At 44.3% G+C, this 22,060-nt stretch overlaps 1 protein-coding gene across 2 annotated transcripts in view; it reads right to left on the bottom strand.

The window, feature by feature from the left end:
- Positions 1–10,974: 10,974 nt before the first annotated feature.
- The window catches only part of LOC109967962 (dachshund homolog 2-like), a 15,204-nt gene continuing 4,118 nt past the window's right edge, over positions 10,975–22,060 (bottom strand). The window contains exons 5-14 of one of the 2 annotated variants that reach the window (XM_020613904.1): positions 19,187–19,296; positions 15,084–15,206; positions 14,883–15,008; positions 14,625–14,758; positions 13,966–14,248; positions 13,499–13,653; positions 13,182–13,329; positions 12,890–13,015; positions 12,367–12,426; positions 10,975–11,306 (exon numbers count right to left, since the gene is read on the bottom strand). In XM_020613904.1, the coding sequence (XP_020469560.1) occupies positions 11,269–11,306; positions 12,367–12,426; positions 12,890–13,015; positions 13,182–13,329; positions 13,499–13,653; positions 13,966–14,248; positions 14,625–14,758; positions 14,883–15,008; positions 15,084–15,206; positions 19,187–19,296 (1,303 nt within the window). In that variant the 3' untranslated portion in view covers positions 10,975–11,268. Of the gene's footprint in view, positions 11,307–12,366; positions 12,427–12,889; positions 13,016–13,121; positions 13,330–13,498; positions 13,654–13,965; positions 14,249–14,624; positions 14,759–14,882; positions 15,009–15,083; positions 15,207–19,186; positions 19,297–22,060 lie in introns of both variants that reach the window. The other variant, XM_020613905.1, reaches the window with a different exon arrangement.

Genomic DNA, 22,060 nt, shown 5'->3' with positions numbered 1-22,060 from the left:
ACACAGTCATGGGTGAACAGGGTGTAGAGGGTGGGACTGAGGACACATCCCTGTGGGGTGCGGATGTTTGTGATAATGCTGGCAGAAGTGCTATTGCCAATCCTGACAGTCTGGGGCCTGCCAGTCAAAAAGTCCAGGAGCCAGTCACAGAGGCTGGGGTGCAGACCCAGTGTGGACAGTTTGTGGGTGAGTTTGTTGGGGACAACTCTGTTGAAGGTGGAGCTGCAGTCAATGAAGTGTATCCTGATGTAGGAGTCTCCATTTTCCAGGTGAGAAAGGGAATAGTGGAGGGCAGCCGCGATGGCATCTGAGGTGGTCCTGTTGGGCCGGTAGGCATACTGCAGGGGGTCCAGGGTGCCCGGTATACTGCTCTGAATGCGGGCCAGCACCACTCTCTCAAAACAAGGCTCTGGGGGTGGATGAGGTCCGGATGATTGGGGTGAGTGCCACTGGCCTGTAGTCATTCAGGCAGGTGACCAGGCTCTTCTTGGGAAGGGGGACAATGGTTGTGGTTTTAAAGCAGGTGGGAATGATGCTTTGGCTGAGGGAGAGGTTGAAGATGGTGGTGAGAACATCAGCCAGCTTGCTGGCACATGCCCTGAGAGCCCTCCCAGGGATGTTGTCCGGTCCTGCCACTTTGGGTTGAGCTTCCTCAGGACTGTGCGTACCTGGCCTGGTGAGACAGTTAGTGGAGGGGAGGTGGGGGGTTGGGTGGTCTCGGTGTGTGTGTGCCTCCTCTCTGTGCTGTGGCTGGAGGTCTCAAAGCGGGTGTAGAAGGTGTCGAGGTCATCCGGCAGGCTGTCTGTAGCACTGATGATGCTGGTGGTGGTCCTGTAGTCTGTGATGTGCTGCAGGCCTTGCCACATCTGTCCAGAGTCAGCAGTAGAATAGAAGCCATTCAGCTGCTCTCTGTACTGCCTCTTGGCCGCTGTGATGGCTTTCCTCAGTCTGTACTTTGCAGCTTTGTAGTCCGTCTCAACACCTTATCTGAATGCATGAGAGCGAGCACGCAGCATGTGGCTGTTTATCCAGGGCTTCTGGTTGGGGAACCTCCTGACTTGTATGGTGAGCACAATGTTGTCGATACAGGTACTAATGTATCCAATTGACCATTAAATTGAGAGCTTCGCCTCATGACTCTGCTCCTTCTTCACCACAATGGACCGGTACAGAGACTGCATTACTGCAGACGTCGCACCGATCCATCTGTCAACCTGCCGCTCCATTTTTCCCTCATTCGTGAACAAAACCTCGAGATACTTAAACTCCTCCCCTTGAGGGAGCAAGTCACCCCCAACCCGGAGAGGACAATCCACCTTTCTCCGATTGAGAACCATGGCCTCAGATTTGGGGGTGCCAATTCTCATCCCCACCGCTTCGCACTTGGCTGCAAACCCCTTCAGTGCACACTGTAGGTCTTGAACTGGTGAATCCAACAGAACCACATCATCTGCAAAAAGCAGAGATGATTCTGCAGCCACCAAAACAGACACCCTCCATTCCCTGGCTGCACCTAGAAATTCTCTCCATAAAAATAATAAACAGAATCGGTGACAAAGGGCAGCCTTGGCGGAGTCCAACATGCACCGGAAACAGGTCTGACTTACAGCCGGCAATGTGAACCAAGCTCCTACTCCGGTCATACAGGGAATAGACAGCCCGTAACAACAAGCCCCGTGTCGTGGCAAGAGTGAAATACCAACTGAATAAATTCAGACAAACCATTACAATTTAAAGGATCATTTAATATTACAATTATTCTAAGTAGAGTAGCATTTAAACAGACAATCTTATAGTTAGGGAACAGAGAACAGAGGACAGAGACTCTCCTCCTGCAATGAAATAGATAAAGCCTAAATTGGTCGGAGCACCAGTCAGTCAGGTCAGGTCAGGTCCTTTGTTACCAGTCCTGGGTCAGTCAGCCCCAGTCAGTCGTCTTCTCCCCAGCGGGCTGGGTCCCTAGAAGGTACCTCGTCTACTGGTTACTGCAGCATGGTCATCTCCTCTCTATCCCTGGCTCCCTCAGGCTCACTTCTCCTTACCAGCTCAGCTACATAGCTACTTCTCAACAGCTGGACTCTGTCCCCCTTGACGTCTCTGCAACCCCCCTTCTCACTCCATTCTAGGAAGACAGGAAGGTTGACTCCCAATGTTCTGGCACAGAGAATTCATCTCTGACCATACTAGGCCTTAACTAGGATTCTAAGTATTAATTATATAACCACTTACATCAGCTAATACCAAATAAGGTCTATATGAGCTACATACTGTTCCATTACATATTTCCTCTGGAATAGGGTTTATTTTTTTCACCACTACACCCGCACCCTATAATCCTAAAGTACCTCCCACAGGATGCCATGAGGAACACGGTTGAATGCCTTCTCCAGATCCTATAAACTCCCATGAACCCTCCAACACCCTAGTGAGGGTATAGAGCTAGTCCAGTGTTCCACAGCTGGGGCAAAAACAGCATTGTTCCTCCTGAATCTGAGGTTTGACTATCAGCTGGATTCTCCTCATCCCCGAGCTCCACGCTCCATGCTGCAGAGGTGTGTCAGCCAAGACAGCCCCACAACATCCATAGACTTGAGAAACTTGGGGCGGACCTCATCCACCCTCAGAGCCTTGCCACCGAGGAGTTCCTTAAATACCTTGGCAACTTCAGCCAGGGTAATGGACAAGTCCCCTTCCGAGTACCCAGCCCTGGCTTCCTTTATGGAAGGCATGTTTGGGGGATTAAGGAGATCTTCAAAGTTCTCCTTCCACCAGCCGACGGCATCACACAGCAACACACCATTTCCACTGTAAACAATGTTAGAAGAACACTGCTTCCCCCTCCTGAGCCGCCGGACAGTTCTACAGAATCTCTTTGAAGCCAACCAAAAGTCTTCCTCCATGGCCTCACCAAACTCCTCCCAGGCCTGAGTTTTTGCCATGGCGACTGCCAGGGCTGTGTCTTGCTTAGCCTCTCGGTACCTGCCAGCTGTTTCAGGAGTCCCATGAGCCAACCAGGCCTGATAGAGCTTCTTCTCGGAATAAAACTGCTCCAAATCCAATGTGTTTGACATTATGAAAGATATTCTGTACTGCCCTGCAATTATTTTTCAAATGTTGCGCTGACTGCCCTGTGTACCTAGCGCTGAATAGCACTCTGTAGTTATTAGTTGTGGTTACTGGTTAATGCTGCTTAGCGAGGAAAAGGGAGTGCTTGGTTTGATGCAAGGCATCTCCCTGCTAATGCAAACACTGCAGAATCTTTGTCATGTGTGACTGAGATCTCACGCGGATCTAAAGCACGCTCACAAAATGATTTATGGTGCAGACCTAGGTGACACAGGGTATAAACACTGAAGACTCAGTGTGTAGCTCACAGCTGACTCTGGCAGTATTATATTTCCTGTTTAAAGGGCGGGGGCTCCAGTGTGAGTTTTTGGTTGTAGGTCTGTAAAACACATGAACTACACAAAAGACTTGACAGACTAATGCTGTGAATAGTAGTACTAGCAGCAGTAGTAATGACCTGTACAGGTCGTTTGTGTGTTTCTGAAGTATTTTCTCTGTGCAGTATGTTGAAAGCCACGGCCTGGACTCAGAATGTGATGAAATGTCTTTGCATGTGATTTAATCTACAGTTATTTAAAGAGAACTCCAGAAAGTATCTGCAACTGAATGTTCATGACGATATCTGACCTGCTGTATCGAGGTGACATGTTGTGATGTCCTGTGATGCTGCAGCAGGGGGCGCAGTTTCACAGCTGGGATCAAATTGAAGCAGACTGTCAGGTTTGGCAAGTGAAGCTGCCAAATAGTGTCTGTAGTGAACTCACTTACTTACTCACTTTGCTCGCTCAGTGGGAAATGCTGATGGCTGTATCTCGAATATGATTTCACACTGTGTGAGAAATGCCCGACTTTCTCCGACCTCACCTCCATAACGCTCTGGTGGGGAAAGCTTAGGCTCCTGTGTAACAGGTGATGGAGACGCATAAGCCCCAGCCATGGTGCTGCCTGCCTCCTCATGATGCACACAGTGCAGTTCGATCTGAATCGGGCCCAGGGCAACCTCCTGGATGGTTAGGGCTTGTTCCATGTGGACCCACCAGTCTTGGTCCTGCTCGCTGGCTAAGTTCATGTTGGCCAGATTGTACTGTCAGGTTTGGCAAGTGAAGCTGCCAAATAGTGTCTGTAGTGAACTCACTTATAATGCCACACAAACAAATACAAAGGATAGTATCTTTACTTCCAACAACAAAACCAATAGTACAAAAGTCCAGAATCACAATCGGGTTGATAATATAGTCCAAGGTCAGTGCCAGCAAACACATACAGCCGAGGGAACCACGGCAGTGAAGGCCAGAAAGGGAATATCCCAGGGTCGGTACACAACAGGCAATCAGAATCTGTGGGGATAAGGCAAGGTATGGTGGTCAAACAAGCAATCCAGGGTCAGAACAAGAATATCAGGTACAAGAAAACGCTGGAAAGTCAGAGCTGGAGTCTAGAACAATCTGGCAGCTTTCCGATGGGGGAAAGCTGCTTATAAAGGGGTGAAAACAGGTGGAACAGAAAGAGGAAGTAATGTCAAAATAAAAGCACAAGAACAGAAACAGGTGGGACAGAATCATTACAGTACCCCCCCACAAGGATGGCTCCCAGACATCCAAACACAAACCAAAACCAGAACAGGGCCAAGTAGGGAGGGAGGTGGGGGCCAGGAAGGAGGGTCTGAAGCACGACAGAACCCTCCCTTACACGGATGTCCCGTGACATCCTCCAGCTTGATCAGGATGGGCCCAATGGAAGTCACGGATAAGGAAAGGGTCCACAATATGGCGAGAAGAAACCCAGGACCTCTCCTCAGGCCTGTAACCTTCCCAGTCCCCCAGGTACTGGATCCCCGGCCATGTTTATGGGACCGCAGGAGACACCGGACGGTCTAGACAGGACCCCCATCAATTATGTGAGCAGGAGGTGGAGGCACAGGAGGAGGAGCAAGAGAACTGGACTGAACAGGCTTGACATGGGACATGAAATGTCTGGGCAGGAGGAGACAGACAGCGGCAGGGTTGATGACCTTGGAAATGGGGAAGGGACCAATAAACCTAGGGATCAATTTGTGACATTCTGTCCGGAGAGGGAGGCCATGAGCTGATAGCCAGACTTTCTGGCCAGGCTGGTAGGCGGGAGCTTGGGACTGGTGAATGTTGGCCCATGTCGTGGCTAGAGTGTGATGCAGACTAAATAAATTCAGACAAATCATCCCAATTTAAGTAATCATTTAATATTACAATTATTCTGAACAGAGTAGTAGTTAACTAAGCCATCTGGTAGTTAGGGAACAGAGACCAGAATCACTCCACCTGCAGTGGGATAGATAAAGTATTCAATAAGAAGATTGTCAGAAGCACCAGTCAGTCTGTCAACCCACAGTCAGTCAGCGTTCCCCCGACCCCCCCAGCCAGGTCTACAGCACACTTTCACAGTAGCATTCTCATTCTCTCTTCTTCAGCCTTCCATGGCCTGAGCCATGTCTCATGCCAGCTCCACACCCCTTCTTCTGAGCATTGTCTAAAATGTCCATTGCATGAACTTCTAGGTCACATTGACCTAGCGCACATTTCCTTTTTCTAAACCTGAACAGAGCACACGAACAGTTCACATAAGGCTGCAGCTATATCCATTCCCCATCTAAGGAGGAAGTCACTCGGGATGTTTACCCATGAGTTAAACAACATTCCCCACTTTTTATACCTTGCCCGCGGGACAACTAAAGACACATGATCAGAGGAACGCAGCGCTCTGACTGGGGTATAAATGGTTAAAAGATCGGTCAAATAGACTGGCGCAAGACCATTAATGGCTTTGAACACAAACAGTAAAATTTTAAAATCTATTCTAAACTGTACCAGAAGCCAGTGAAGGGACTGAAGAACCGGGATGATGTGAGCATACTTTGGAGTCTTTGATAGTAGCCGAGCAGCCGCGTTCTGTACGAGTTGGAGCCTATGGAGTTGAGGCTTACTAATTCCAGTATATAGGGCATTGCAGTAGTCAAGTTGTAAGCTAATGAAGGCATGAATGGCTTTTTCTAGGTCGGCTCAAGATTAAAAAGGTTTCACCTTTGCTAGGAGCCTCAGCTGAAAGAAGCTTATTTTGACCACCGAACGAATTTGCTTGTCAAATTTGAGGCTGCTATCAAATAACACTCCCAGGTTTTCCACAGTTTGAGTGAATAACGGGGCTAAAGCTCCTAGGCCGGATACAGTGTGAGTGGGTCCAGGCTGAAAGCGATATATTCGGTCTTCCCTTCATTTAAATGAAGGAAGTTCTGTGTGAGCCACTCTTTAATATCACCCAAACACCTGTGCAAGGGGACTAGTGCATTAGCATCACTCTGCATCAACAGCAAGTAAATCTGCACATTATTGGGTAAATTTTCATCAGCATAAAAATGGAAATGAATGTTATGCTTAGAAATAATTGAGCCTAACGGTAACATATATAATGAGAAAAGAATAGGCGCCAGGATTGAACCTTGGGGAACACCCGAAGAGAGAGGGGCTACTGCAGAGGTAGAGTCATTGATCATAACTGAAAAGGTCCTACTGGTCAGAAAAGAAATAAACCATTTAAGCACAGCACCACGCAAGCTGACGCAATGTTCAAGGTGGGATATGAGGACTGTATGGTCAATGGTGTCAAAGGCTGCTGTGAGATCTAAAAGCACTAAAACAACAGTATTCTTTGCATTGTAATGGCACAAAATGAACCATCTTGGAGGACCTGTCTACAATGGTGAGAATAGTGGTATTGCCTCGTGACATAGACCAGTGACAAAGTCCACAGAGATGTGGGTCCAAGGTCTCTGGGGCACGGGAAGGGGACACAACAGACCCGCAGGTTTGCTAGTGGAAGTCTTGTTCCTGGCCACAGTCCAAACAGGCGGCCACGAATTCCCGGATGTCCTCTCTAACTGTTGGTCACCAAAATTGTCTCTGCACGGTGTAGCAGGCCCATGCTACACCAGGATGACAAGTGATCTTGGTGGCATGACACCACTGCAGCACCTTAGTGCGCAGTGCAACTGGGACAAACAGATGATTAGTTGGATGATTAGTTTCTGAGAACGAAAACAGGCAAGACAGAATCATGACACAGGCAGTAAAATACTCAGTCACTGATGAGTGCTGATCAAAACTGTTAAACAGTTGTCTGGTTTCTGCTGTATCTCATGTGTGTGTGGTGGGGGGGGGGGGTTAGAAAACTGAAGAATCGCTTTCACGTACATTATTACTATTTGTTGTTTTAACTTGTTATTTTGAGGATGAACTACAGGACATCAGTGTGGAACAGAACTGCACAAATCTGGCCTTTATGGAAGAGTGGCAAGAAGAAAGCCATTTCTTAAAGATATCCATAAAAAGTGTCGTTTAAAGTTTGCCACAAGCCACCTGGGAGACACACCAAACATGTGGAAGAAGGTGCTCTGGTCAGATGAAACCAAAATCGAACTTGTTGGCAACAATGCAAAACGTTATGTGTGGCGTAAAAGCAACACAGCTCATCACCCTGAACACACCACCCCCACTGTCAAACATGGTGGTGGCAGCATCATGGTTTGGGCCTGCTTTTCTTCAGCAGGCACATGGAAGATGGTTAAAATTGATGGGAAGAGGGAGGGAGCCAAATACAGGACCATTCTGGAAGAAAACCTGATGGAGTCTGCAAAAGACCTGAGACTGGGACGGAGATTTGTCTTCCAACAAGACAATGATCCAAAACATAAAACAAAATCTACAATGGAATGGTTCACAAATAAACATATCCAGGTGTTAGAATGGCCAAGTCAAAGTCCAGACCTGAATCCAATCAAGAATCTGTGGAAAGAACTGAAAACTGCTGTTCACAAACGCTCTCCATCCAACCTCACTGAGCTCAAGCTGTTTTGCAAGGAGGAATGGGCAAAAATTTCAGTCTCTCGATGTGCAAAACTGATAGAGACATACCCCAAGCGACTTACAGCTGTAAGCGCAGCAAAAGGTGGCGCTACAAAGTATTAACTTAAGGGGGCTGAATAATTTTGCACGCCCAATTTTTCAGTTTTTTATTTGTTAAAAAAGTTTGAAATATCCAATAAATTTCGTTCCACTTCATGATTGTGTCCCACTTGTTGTTGATTCTTCACAAAAAATTACAGTTTTATATCTTTATGTTTGAAGCCTGAAATGTGGCAAAAGGTCACAAAGTTCAAGGGGGCCGAATACTTTCGCAAGGCACTGTATAGTCCCCCCGAACCAAAATAGAGAAGTGTAACTAGGGTGGGGGCCCGATGGACGTCAAGACCTGAACAATTGCAGGAAGCTGGGAAATAGCCATATAGTTAGTTGCAGAGCTGACCAGAGAGAGAGTGTGGGTGTATGTGAGGACCCGAGAAGACTGACCTGACCAACTTCTGCAGAGGCCCAAATCAAGGTGGTCCTGTGTCTCGCCCTTCAAAACCTTTCTATTACAATATATTGTATAATAAATGATGATTGGCACTGCAGTGATTCTCCCTGTGAATTAATTCTATACACAACAGTTTTCCTGTGTTTTGTTCCTCCAAACATATGAGAAGATTTTCTGGCTTATAAAAAGGTTTGACTGTGTTTACGAGAGGATTTTATTATAAGGTTTCACCAGTTTGGACCCTGGCTTTAAGTCTCAGTGATCCTGCAGCAGAGTTCTGGATCAGAGTTGGACTTTCAGATCTTTGGGTGAGATAAACCAGTCTGACCTCCTTCATATGTTCAGACTTGATATTTGTTTTTAGATGGTGTATTAATTAGGAGGCACGTTAAGTCTAACTAAACCAAAATAATGAGAATGCAAAGAGTTACATGAACCTGCTGTGTGTGTGTTACCAGCATGTTTGCACTGATTAGTGTTTGGTAATCTCGTTGAGGGCCGACTCAATACAGGAGTCATCTGAGTGCTTGTTAACACGCAGCAGCTCATTAAGAGATCAAACTGGGTGTTTGTTGTTGACAACAAAAACATGTTTAACACTCACAGACAACTTGGCTAATTATTCTCCAAATTACCATTGAGTGCGTTAACGACTGTCAGGTAATTATCCTGAGTGTGTTGATGGAATATGGAGCAGGATGTTTGTGAAGATAATGAGGCCTCAAAGCTCTGCCCATCAGCAGCTCCAACACAAAGTTGATTTTAATTTTTTATTTCTTTTGGCAGGATGAACATCAAAGAGGGTGTTTGACTGTTTTTGTTTCTAATTTGTTTATGTTTACTACTTTTTTTTGGTTAGAATGTAATATTCAGCATAATAGAGCAGGAAAGCTTATAGTGTAAAATAAGACTCAGTGCTCCGGCCCCACCCGTGACCCCGTTCAGGGACTAAGCAGTAGAAAATGAATGAATGAATGTGTTGGTGTTTCGACCAATCACAGAGCGGATTTCCTTTGTTTTTATTGTGTCTCAATTATGCGCCACTTAGACCCATGTAGCCTGCTTTCATCAGTAGAGGTACCAGTACCATGCTACAGGCAACCTTTAAGACCAGTTCTGGTGTTATGTTTTCAGGTGCAGTTACCAGACAGAACATAAACATGAAGGTTTATTTTAATGACAGCTGACATAAACTAGCTAAACACTGACTCAGACTTAAACATTATTCTGCAGTTTGTTCACAACGTATACAATAAGAACATTTACAGCTTGATCAAAATGATGCAAAATAAAAAAGAAAAATATATTAGCAACCTGTAGGAGAAGAACACCTCCTTATGGACGACTTGTTAAGCAATCGATCAGAAATTGTCAAGAGCTGGGGGTTGTTGCAGACCCCACTCGTGCTGTGATGTCACACCACCCTACAGGTAAGAGTTACATCACTACTGTGGTGAAATGTTTTAAAAAGGTGAGTCTTTCCTTGTTAAGCTTTTTAGTGTTCACACCTCATTAAGCATGTTGCTTTTGTCCTAACTGTGATGTCATACTACACTGTAGTCTGTGGTGATGTCACTTAGGAGGTCTGAGATTTTAACCTCGATTCCAGCCGGATTCTCAGGTTGCAAGTCTTCAATTGTGAAAATGGTTAAAAGCTCATTAAAGGTTAAAACTCATTAAGATTCAGTACTATGATCCCCAACAAATGAACAGTAACAGTACGCCTGCTACTAAACTAAGTGCTACTGCCAGTAGTACCAGTACTACAACATCTACAAGCTTAAATGCTAAAGTTTGACAGTAGTAAACATTAAAGACAAGTTTATAAAAATGGGTTCAGGTTGACCCCGCCCCCTACAGGTGGGAACAATCAACACCTAGTTTTTCAGCTGGTTCCAGTTCAGTTTCTGTGTCCATTTTAAACCGGTCTTGACGCCCACAGTTCAGATCCGGCATGGCTGGCATGCCAAGGTGTTGTATCTAATGACACCAGGGGTGGTCATATAACAACAGGATTAAACTCCGCCCCTTCAGGCTATCCTCTTCTTTCCACACAATGTTCTACTCAGTTTAGTAATGACAACAATAAGAACACTTATTTCAAAACAGGAAGTAGAAGGCACCGGTGGAAAGTACATTTACTCAAATACTATACTTAAGTGTAGTACATTTAAAAAAAAAAAGTACTTTGTACTCTACATTTATTTGATAACTTTAGTTACTACTTACTTTTCAGAAAGAGGATAATAAAACAAAATACAGTATAATCATAAGATTTATTGATCCTTAGTGTAAAATTCACAAGCTACTCAATAATTCACACTATAAGTATATAATTTAGTTAAAATTAGCTCTACCTTTACCAGCTGCAACATTAAATGTGATATATGCAATAATACATCAGACAATAAGATGTAAATCTGTGTAAACAGTGGCATTTTGCATAAGGAGTGCTTTTACTTTTGGTACTTTAAGTATATTTTCTGCTAAGACTTTTTTACTTTTACATTTTGAATGAAAGACTTGTAACAGTATTTTTCACTGTGGTATTGCTAATATTACTTAAGTAAAGGATCTGAGTACTTCTTCCACCACTGGTAAAAGGAGAGATGTCTGATGGGACTGTGGTTTTCTTTTGTTGATGTTTTTATTTAGCTGTCCATAATCTGTTTTTCTGTTTCTGTTTCAGGAGGTCCAGATGTCCAGTTCAGTTTCAGTTCTTTATAGCTCTGCACTTTCCTCCTCCTCATCTGTCCATCTGTTCATCCGCCCATTGGTTCATCTGTCCATCCTGGCGTGAGAGGCAGATGTGAGGCCTCAGAAGAGCAGTAGAGGTTTGGTGAACAGTCTGTTCTCTGCAGAAACAAAAAGTTTCATTTATTTAAAAGACACACATTATGTAAAATTCCCTTTAAGAGCAGTCTCTGACATTCACATGGGTCTCCAGTGTGTGTAGAGACACACAAATCATGAGAAAAGAACAGTCCCTGCCTGTTTTGCTTTGTCCACATTTGTAAAAAAACCCTCCTCAAACACATTGTTTGGATTTGTTTCTCTTTATGGCATCATACGAAATGACGTGGCATTACATTTCATAGAGCCTTCTCCTACTCTGTCCATAGGTCCGGTCCATTTTTTGTGCCACCGGTCAGTCGCTGGTTGCACAAAAATCTCTACCTACTTCCATCCTCAGAGCCAGTGAAGACGCAGTGGATATCACATATTTATTGTGGAAATGTTCTTGAAGATATGTACTAATCGTTTCACGTCGGAGTGCTTTCTCAACAAGGGTCAGTGCTGGATTTACTTCAAAAACTGAAGCTCAAGTTGTTAATTGGAAACACAGGAACAGTCCACATGTCGAAGTATCCTTGGGCAAGACACTGAACCCCCCCGTTAGAGCCATCGGTTGAGTTGGTTCCTTGTGTATAACAGACTTGGCCAATAAAGGTGATTATCCTTATCCTTATTATCCTTAACATACGACACAGGGAGTGTGAGCGTCTCTGTGACGCATCACTATTGTGATGAATGAATCATATTAACATGTCAGTGTTGTGCTCCTTGTTGTGTAAACACTGTGTTCATGTGTCTGTGCAGTGTTTAGTTCTGCTGTGTCTCCTGATTCAATTTCACATTTCAACACATGTCAGTACAGTCGCTCAGTGTGGCTAAGCCTGGGAATTCAGACAGAAGTCTTTGTGCACACTTCGTGACTGTCAGCAGAACTACCACCCCTCTGTTTATAGGAACTGCTGTTTGTAGCTTGATTTCGGAACTGAATCACATTTTTCTCTGATGTTTTTGTGTTGATGCTTCACATTCATGTATCTGGCTCTGGTGTAAACACCACTGAACTCCTGCACTGCCACTACCAAGATCAGACCTGAGTCTGTAGGTGAGTGCTGCTGTTACCCTGAGTTGCAGAGATTTCCTGCTGCTTGTTTTCCAGTTCGCACTCAGGAGTCACAGCATCTGAAAACACATCGACACAGTGCTGGCTATGTTAGCCTGGTTAGCATTATGTTAGCTTCCTGTGCTGTCAGCTGGTTTCTGTAAACCTACAAACAGAATACCAAGCTGTTGTGAAGCTGACTGCCTTTGTAGACCAAACTACTAACAGAGAAAATAACCTTCACATCAACAGCACTTTAACACATTTTTAGATTCGGAGCACACTGTGATACAGTGTAAGGATGAAACTCACAGGGGACAGTTGAACATAGGTCTTGTAATGGAGCATTTTTATACGGTTGTTCTGACATTACTGCAGTATCTGAATACTTCTACTAGCATTGGTTCTTACGTTTCACCTTGTCACCAGGAGGAAACTGAGAAAAGTTCAGATGAGGAGACATGAGGGCAGCAGGAGAAACAGGAGGACTACACAGAAGGAGCAGAGATACTGTATAAGAGAAATGAGGAGGAGCAGTGTCACCTGTCAGGGAGTTGGAGTGCTTCAGCGCCCTCTCCACCTGCTCTCTCCTCCTCGACTCAAAGTCCAAGGCCTCTTGCAGCCTCCTCTTCACCTTCCTCTCCTTCTTCAGCATCCTCTGTATCGACACTGACACACAAGAAGGTCTGGATTACACCCACACTTTGATTCAAATACTGATCTAGAGTTTTATACTTTACAATGTGTCTGTTAGGGCCATACCAAAGTACAGTACCTGTACTAACACAGCTTGCCTTTACCCTCTGACCTGTCTCTCTTCTCTGACCCGTCTCACCTTGAGTCTGGAGCTCTGAGCTCAGCTGTCTCTGGAGCGTCTGCCGAGTGCTTCTTTCTCGCTCCAACTCCAGTTTTAACTCTTTCCTCTCCAGCTGATTTTGTTTATCCTGGGCACATGCACTCTCCACCGCCACCTTGAGGAGGCCCTGAGAACCACATCCAGATATCTACTTTATGATTGCTACATTATTGTCTCAGTGATACTGTCTCTGTAATATCATGTCTATGTTACTGTCCCAGCTTTATCATTTCTGTATCTGGATTATTGCCTCTACATTATCATGCCTGCATTATGTTAATTCCGGCAACTGTCACCTCTATGTTGGTCAGCAGCGTCTCCATGAATGACAGACCATCAACCAATAGAAAGGGAGCAAAAGCTGGGTTTGCTTCATTGATAGATGGTGGCTGAGAGGTAAGTGGCAGCTTCTCATAGGTCAGTCTGATATCAGAGTGGGGCAACAGGCCATCTGCAGGTAGAAACAAAGTAAAGACATGAAGGTGCAACAAAATGGACGTGGAAGTAATTTTGTGTTTGTTAGTTCAAATCCAATCCAGACTTGATGTGTTTTATCTGAGTATGGGCTCCAGGAGAAACAGGACTTCTAACAGACCTTCCTCCTAACAGAAACAAGTGGTGGATCATGTGAGGGCTGATGGAGGAGGCATGAATTAGGAATGCTGACCCAGAGAGAGGGTCCGTGTCACCATAAATAAAACGTCACAACAACTTGGGTTTGAGTCCTATCACCTCAGGACATGTCACAGAAACACCCTCATACCTTTTCCCCACAACACTTTCTTCATGTTTTCCTGCTCTGCAGTCTCTCCATCTGTGCAGGAAACATTCAGACCAGAGAAGAAGAAACAGCCTATTTCATTAATAACATGATCATGTGTGTGTCTCTGTGTGTGCTGACCAGGTTCCTGTGTGAGTGCAGGACAAGCAGAGGATGATGAGGCCAAAGATGCTCTGGAAGGTGATTGGCTAGTTGGTTCCTGGGCGTGGAGCTCATCACTGCTGGGGGAGAGGCAGGGGGAGGGGCTTCCTGTAGGAAACTTCTCCTAAACACAGGATAGCATTAGCATTAACACTATTAGCATGAGTGATTTTTCTCCTTATTCGCCTAATACCTTTTAGAAAAAAAGGCATTAGCACTGTTAGCATTGCTACCGTTATCACACAGTCCTGTTAGTATTAGCTTTTTAAATAATATTTTCAGCAGTATAAATTTTAGTCTGCAGACTAAGTACGGTAATGCTAGTCCACTGTTGCCACTGTTATCATTAGAGCCATCACAATTTTAGCATTAGCACTGTTACTTTTAATTTGGTTAGTATTAACCCTGTTAGCATTATCGTTGTAAATATAAATGATGTTAGCATTCTACATGTTAGCATTAGCACTGTTAGCTCTCAGCTTGCTCTCTTCTTTCAGGACCTGTGACACATTGGCCATGTTTGCCAAACTACTCAGCTGACTCAGTTGGTTCATCGCCATGGCAACGCTGGCAGGGGGCAGGCCCACAGGGAGGAGGGAGTGTGGCATGACCATAAAGGGAAGGTCCAACAAACCTGAGGAGGCAGAGCCATGGAGACATAGTGCTGAGGAGGCATGAATAAGGAATGCTGACCCACAGATCTACAGTGCTAAGCTAACAATGGTCAGGTATCCAGTTAGTTGACAGCTGTGACTCACGGCTGGCCGATAGTGAGCTGTGCTGCTGCAGAGTGTTGAGGTGGAGAGAACCAGCAGGAGATGCTGCAAGGGAGGAGGGAGGAGCGAGGAGGTGCTGCTCCTTCTCCCATGATCCTTCACTGGTTCCTACAGGAGAGGAGATGAGACAGGTGAGATTAATGACTCAACCTGGTTGGCCTGATGATGATGTCATGTTCGTACCTGTGGTGGTGTTCTCTGAGTCAGCTCCGTTGTGATGTTGCTGCTGATTGCTGTTGCCATGGAAACCCATCATCCTCATCTTCTTCAGTTTCAGAGCCTCAGCCAATGCCGCTGCCGTCAGACCTGCAGACAGGAGATGTGTTCAGTTTGTCCTGAAGGTGGCGCTGCAGGGTGGAGGTGATGGAGTCAGTAACATCTGTGGGTTCAGGACCTTTGTGAATATGTAATTCGGTCAATTTCTAGATAATTTTTATACATTGTCATATAGATGATTTGTCTTTAGAGGAGCAGGAGGTGGCAGAGGTAAATGTTCAAAATGTTTAAATCTTTCTTTAGTGAGGAGGAGGTGGTGGTGATGGAGTAACAGCTCCAGATGTTTCTCTGACTGATCAATAATTAATAACCTTGGCAGCCTGGGAGTCTCCAGTGACTGTCGGTGTCTCTCAGCCACCTCTCTCTCTTTGGCCCAGTTAGTCACCTCCTCTAATTAATTTGTTTGGTATTAAGGAGGAATTCCTATTAACTACTGAGTGGACATTCTAATCCCCCAAAAACCTCCTGATGAATGAAAACAGCTGCAGCCGGTTTTCTTCTTTTCATGTTTCAGCTTCTGAAACCGGAATGTTTATTGTCAGGAGACGAACCGGTGACAGACTGGTTCTATCTCTGAGGGGTCTAGCAGAGTTTAGCTTAGCACAAACACTGGAAGCAGGGGGGAACTGTTACCATTAGGAGTATTGCTGTTTTTAAAAAGCCAGGTTTGGATATGCTGCTAATTTAATAAGGGAAGAGCTCTGAACCAGGATGGTGACAATGGTGCCAAAGCAAAGCTGTGACTGTTCTGTTCTGTGTCACTGAGAGGGGACGACAGCACAACCCGCAGCCTCAGCAGTAATCACAGAGGTTAACTAACACCTCTGAACATGATCACCTTCGAGAGGGAGGATTTACTGCTGGACTGTTGGATTAGGCTGACTCAGTCTGGCACAGGTGTTCCTAATAAACTGACGCCTGGGTGTGTAGTGTGTTATATCAGTGTGTCTTGATAAAGCTCAAAGATGTGTCTAAAAGCTGTGTGCTCTGCCTCCAGCTGTATATTCAACTTTCATATTTATCTGCAGACTACAATGGAAGCATCAGGGACTTAACTCGACTTTGTGTTTTGTGACTCGAGAACGCTGTGTCATGAAGGTTGTGTAAGATCAGGCGACTATATCAAATCGCCTGACCCAGATGTTCCTGGTCTTTATGTCCATTAGGTTGCATGTAGACCTTGCAGCCAACACCACATCACCATTCCTCTCTCCTTATAAATGATAAAATCTATTTTCAGAATTATTTCTCAAACCACAGAGTGTATTACAGGAAGCTTTCAGCTGGTGAACGCTGCAAACAGGAAATGAAACGCAACACTGCTCGAGAAACATGCACACACACACAGTTTAATAAATTCATCTAGATCACATCTAGTTCATAAATTCACAACAAACTGCTTCCTGTTTGGTTGTCAGGGAATAAACACTGCTTCATTACACTGAAACTTGACACATTTATCAAAGAAAATAATTTACTGTGAACATGAATAAATTCACTGTTTTGTTTCATGCATCTGAGTGCTGATGATGAAGCTACACAACATGTTAACTGAAAAAACTTCAACTGGACTTAGATTTCTAGGTCAAAGACGTTTCACCTCTCATCCAAGAGGCTTCAATGGATGGGAGGTGAGTTTTTTCAGTTTAATATGACCTGGATGACTGTGAATCTGCACAGACATACACAACATGTTCTTTTAGTACTGATGTGTTTGGTTGTTTTTACCAAAAATCCCCTGTAACAATGTTTGTTGCTTCTGTGTTTGCAGAATAAATCCAGTTTGACTCTGAGCACCATCGCAGGAACAGTGAGACCGTCTCCTCAGCTTGTTAACATTTAATTAACTGTGTGTGTGTTTTCATCAAGCTGTCTGATCTGTCAGGAGCAGATGGAGGTGAACGGTTCGGTTCGTGGTTTGCGTCTGTTGACTGTGGTGGGAATGGGCAAACACAGTGTAAAACACTTGGAGTTTGCTAAATCCAAAGACGAGTGCATATAACTATTTATCATTTACCAACTTACAGTTGGCTGTTTTCTTCAAAGAGCTTGAAATGATTAATCGATTACTAAATAATTGCTGAATAATTTTCTGTTTGTTGACTGATCAGTGCAACTCTTGAGTTTGAAAAATCCTGTTTAGGACCAGAGCACACTTTGTGGTTTTCATGCCCGCACCGGATTTTACTCTATAAAGATGGTCTCAGTACTGAACCTCAGGCGTAACGTTGTCAGCTGTGTGGAAACAGGCCAATTGGAAGCCGGTTTAGGTGTGATGTCATTGTCTGCAGCTTCAATAACAAGAACTGTATCAACCTACAAATGCTCACATGTTCAGATGATCTTCATAAGCAGATTTTCTTTAAGTCCTCCACACTGTCGCCCAAAGCAACACACACACACACACACACACACACCGTGCTTCAGGGTAAGACTTCAATCTGTCAGTCATTTTGACATCTGCTAATTAAGCTGCTAATTATAGTCCTGATCTGTTTCAGTACTGAACACTGAGGTGTTTCTGACAGACGAAACTGCAGCTCTGTAGAGTCAGAATATACAGGGTGGGCCACAGAATAGTAGCCCGCCTCCAATACCACGCTCTTGAGTACACGGGCTATTTTTCCGTGGCCCACCCTGTATAAGCTTATCATCTGTGCACTAAGGCACATCTCAGGCCTTAATGCTTGGTTCTGACCTTTGTGTGTCACTGCTTCCTGTCCATGTGTGTCAGGGCCATGTACCCGGCCCAGTGTGAACACCGCTTAGCTCCTAAACTGCCACACATGCACAGATGGAACTGAAATGTGAGCCACATGCGCACAAGAATAACAACCAGGTCGTGTGTGCAACAGCCATATGGCCCAGTTTCCTCCCAAACTGCTGGGTTATGATATGTTCCTTCCAGTTTGGCCTGATCAGAAGCTTCTCTATAAACGTCCACCACATGTCAAACATCCTGGTCTCTCCTCTGACCCCGTCGCTGTCGTCGCTCTGCATGTTTATTGTTACTGATCTGTGAGGGGCCGGCGCCGAATGATGACGACAGGCCGTATGTGCAGAGGAAGAGAAGTTAAAACGACCACATGGATTCTGATCTGACTATTCTGACGGTGCTCGCACAGTCAGAGGTCGGAGAGGAATCTGACCTAGGAGCACATATGCAGGTGGCCCAGATCTGGTCTGGTCTGTTCAAACTGCTGTGGACACACTAGGTCTGAGTCACTGGGAAGGAAACTTCAACTGGAATGTGAAAGGAGCTTAAATAAGCAGTCAGGAGTCAGACCTGCCTGACAGATTGTGCTCTCAAATCTCTGTTAGAAATGTTTCCAGTAACAGTAATAAATGAAGAGTGCCTGCTGCAGACAAGGCACTTAGTGTAATCTGTGTTCACACCTCGGCATTGGCAACAGCCGTGGCTGGGGCCATGTCTCAAATTGTCCTGCTGTTTGTGCCATTCTCATGAATGCGATATCTCAGGGAACACCTTGAGCTGCAGAGGTCTCAGACACCTTGGTGGGGATCATTGTGCTTTGACTTCTGGTCATGATCTTAGGAACAGTTGTTTTGGGTTCGGTAACAGGAAATCTGTCTGGAATTTTCCCTCAAGTGTTCAGCTCACTGTAACTTGGAGTCACATTGCTTCATCATGCTTTACCGTAGCAAACATCTGAACTTTATAGTGAGCTAAAATGATGTCATCACATCACAGCCCCCTTTAACTTAATGCAATCTAACATTCAGCATTTCTTTACCTTAATGTGAGAAAACAAAGATGTTCCTCAGGATTTGTGTCCATACTCTAAGACAAATCTCCAACCACTACAGCACCAGCTGTTAGGAGCTGAAAACAAAAGTAAACAATGAACTGTTCTGTTACCAGTCCCCCACGGATCCAACCTAGAAACGTGGCACAACAGTTACTTACAGCATCGTAACGTGGTTTTGTCATAGATATAAAATTCAACACTCACTCTTGTAATGCCATTTTAATCGCTTGTTTTCCTCACCTGTCTGAGACAGAAGGGCGGGGGTTAGCAGACCGTGTGGGAGGGGTCTGGAGCTGTGCATCATCCTGGCCATGCCCAGTGTCCATTTCGGAGGACGGCCTGGTCGAGAGCTGAGATAGAGATGAAATATGAAAAACAGATGGACGACCCTTTAAACATACCTGTGGAACACCTTAAAGAGGAGATTCCACCTTAAATAAAAAGCAGCCATCAGTAATGGATGACTGCCAGCCTTTCCCTCCTCCTCCTCTCAGTTTGAAAATTCCAGGTTAATCTCATGTTTTCACCTCATGAATTAATCAGTTTCATCTTGTTCTCCTGAGGCCCTTTCACTGTCAGTGTTGATTGCCCCCAGGAAGGAATTAAAGAGGGGACGTGTCTGAGAGGAAACTGGAAAATATCACGTCTAAATGAACTAAATGAAAAAATCCCATTTCTTCTCTGGAGTTTTTAATGGAAATGTTCACTTTGACTTTGCAGAAGAAAATAGTTACTTTTTTGAATTTACAAATTTCTACATTCAGCATATGCCTTAACAAAGCGATTTACTGTTAGAAACTATTTCCAGTAGACTTTACGAATTGAAGTTATTTTGCCTTATATATTATATAATACACAGTAATATAATTAGATAAAGCAGTCAGAGCTGGACATCATGTCAGTGAAGGAGCTGTAGTGTTTCATCAACACCTTTGACTCAAAGATGAAAGATAAACACACGTTTAAAAAAATTTATGATGATAAAAACATTGATAGCCATTTCTAGTACAATTAAACTGGTGACCAACATTAGTGATGTTAACATGACTGTTTAAAATCAGATTAATACATTTAGAACTGTTTAATTAATTGATTACACTAGAGGATGACATCACTGATGATGTCACACAGAGCAGTTAATTAGATTAGTTTAAAAGTTCCTGTGTGACTGACCATGTGGTTGGTTACCATGGTTACCACACCTGCTAAAACCTCAGTTGTTTGTGAACACACACCTGAAACCCCACATTTGTACTTCTGTCTCTGTGAGGACCCTCATTAACATAAATTAGCTTGTCCTCACAACCACAGAAAGACACACACAGCAGTCTTTGGGGGTGAGACACAGGTCAGTGTGTGATTGACAGGTCCGAGACAGCCCGCCCACACACAGTAAATTAAATTCCTCAGAACAGAGATTGTGCTGGGGGGGGGGGAATACACTTAATTAAACTTGGACAAAATGTCTCTTATGTTACACACACACACCCCTGGCTAGTTTAACCCAGTGAGACTAGTTCAGCTGCAGCTGGTCTTCATCACTGACAGGAACCTGCTCGGCTCAGCAACTCCCTGTCAGTGTAGTGAGCTATATGTTGTGCCACAGTATGAGAAGTACAGTGTATAATGTGTGGTGGAGTAGTCTGAGCTTATTGATCTCAACCTCTGTCCCTGGTGGTGGTGTTTGTTCAATGTATTCTGTGTGCACTCCTGCTGTGTAACTTGATTAGCGGCATGCGTAGCTCTGACATGCTCTCTTGTGTTGTCAAGGTGGACAGAAAAGGAACAAATGTTGTGGCTCAAACAGGAGAAGGTGTGAAAGTCATGACATGGTTTGTGTAGGTTAACCTGCAGACAGGTCAGCTCCACATTCACATATTGATTATTAATCGGTACGGAGGTATATGATGATCATACTGATGTACACACACACAAACACACACACACCCTGTGTTCAGTGAGACTCAGGAGAGCAGTGTTGCTGAACACAAACAGCTGTCAGTCCTGATTTAACACCTGTCACACACTCGGCCTTGGTCTCTGTTAAATCCATAATTAGTGGAGGCTCATTTACATAATGTGATCAGGGGCAAACACCTCACTGTGATCACACCCACACACAGCTGGAGGCGACAAACGTTAATCTGAATCACACAGAGTCAGATGTGTTCATGTGCTTGTGCCAACAGTCATGTGACTTTAGTCAGACACATAGGGAGATGTGGACAGGCATGGCAGCATTTCAGTGTCCTGCTACTCAATCTTCACTCCATGTCAGAGACAAACCGTGTACTTTTTACTGCACTACATGTACCTGATAACTTCAGTTCCTTACCAGAATCAGATGAATCAAATCAAACCCCGTAGAACCATCAGACTCTGTCGATCCCAGTGGGAAATCCACCAGCTACCCAGCAGGATGTAAAGTACATTACAGTATAAGTATATAAGGTAGTTACCATCAGCTCCACCTTTACCAGCTGCAGCGTTAAAGTGATGAACACAGTAACGCATCAGTCATTAGTAATCAGTTTCTCCTTCTGTCACAGGAACTGAATCTTTGTGTTCTGGAATGTTGGTCGAACAATTTCCAGATGTCAGCTCCAGCTCTGACTGAGACATTGACATCTTTACACCGGACAATTAATCAGTTAATTAAGAAAATAATGGTCATGTTACTCAATTATTTAAAAGAATAATTAGCTTCAACCCTCCAACAATATCAGAGATTAATTCCTGATTAATTTTCTCCTGGTTAACTGACCAGTTACAGCTTCAGCTCTCAGCCTGTAGACAGAGAAGAAACACTGATATTATTGGACAACAGATCACTGAGCTCCTCTGCCATGACTCCAGAGTTTTTAACTACCTGAGTTTATAACACTTCTATGTTTTATAGACTAATTTCTGCAAAGTAAAAACAACTGTAGACTATTTGTTCACCTGAATCTAATTCTGCTATACTGAACAGACAATATAACTGAACAGACAATAAAAAATGTGAAATCTAAATACCTACAACTTCATACTCTTAGCTACCAGGAGGTGGAGAGACAGTTTGTTTTACCACAAATGCCTTAATCTTCTTTTAATTTGTATTCATTTATTTTTATA

Source organism: Monopterus albus, unplaced genomic scaffold, assembly GCF_001952655.1.
Source record: "Monopterus albus unplaced genomic scaffold, M_albus_1.0 scaffold140.1, whole genome shotgun sequence".
NCBI classification, from domain to species: Eukaryota; Metazoa; Chordata; class Actinopteri; order Synbranchiformes; family Synbranchidae; genus Monopterus; species Monopterus albus.
The sequence above is the reverse complement of the archived record's forward strand: the minus strand, read 5'-3'. Positions and strand labels throughout refer to the sequence as shown.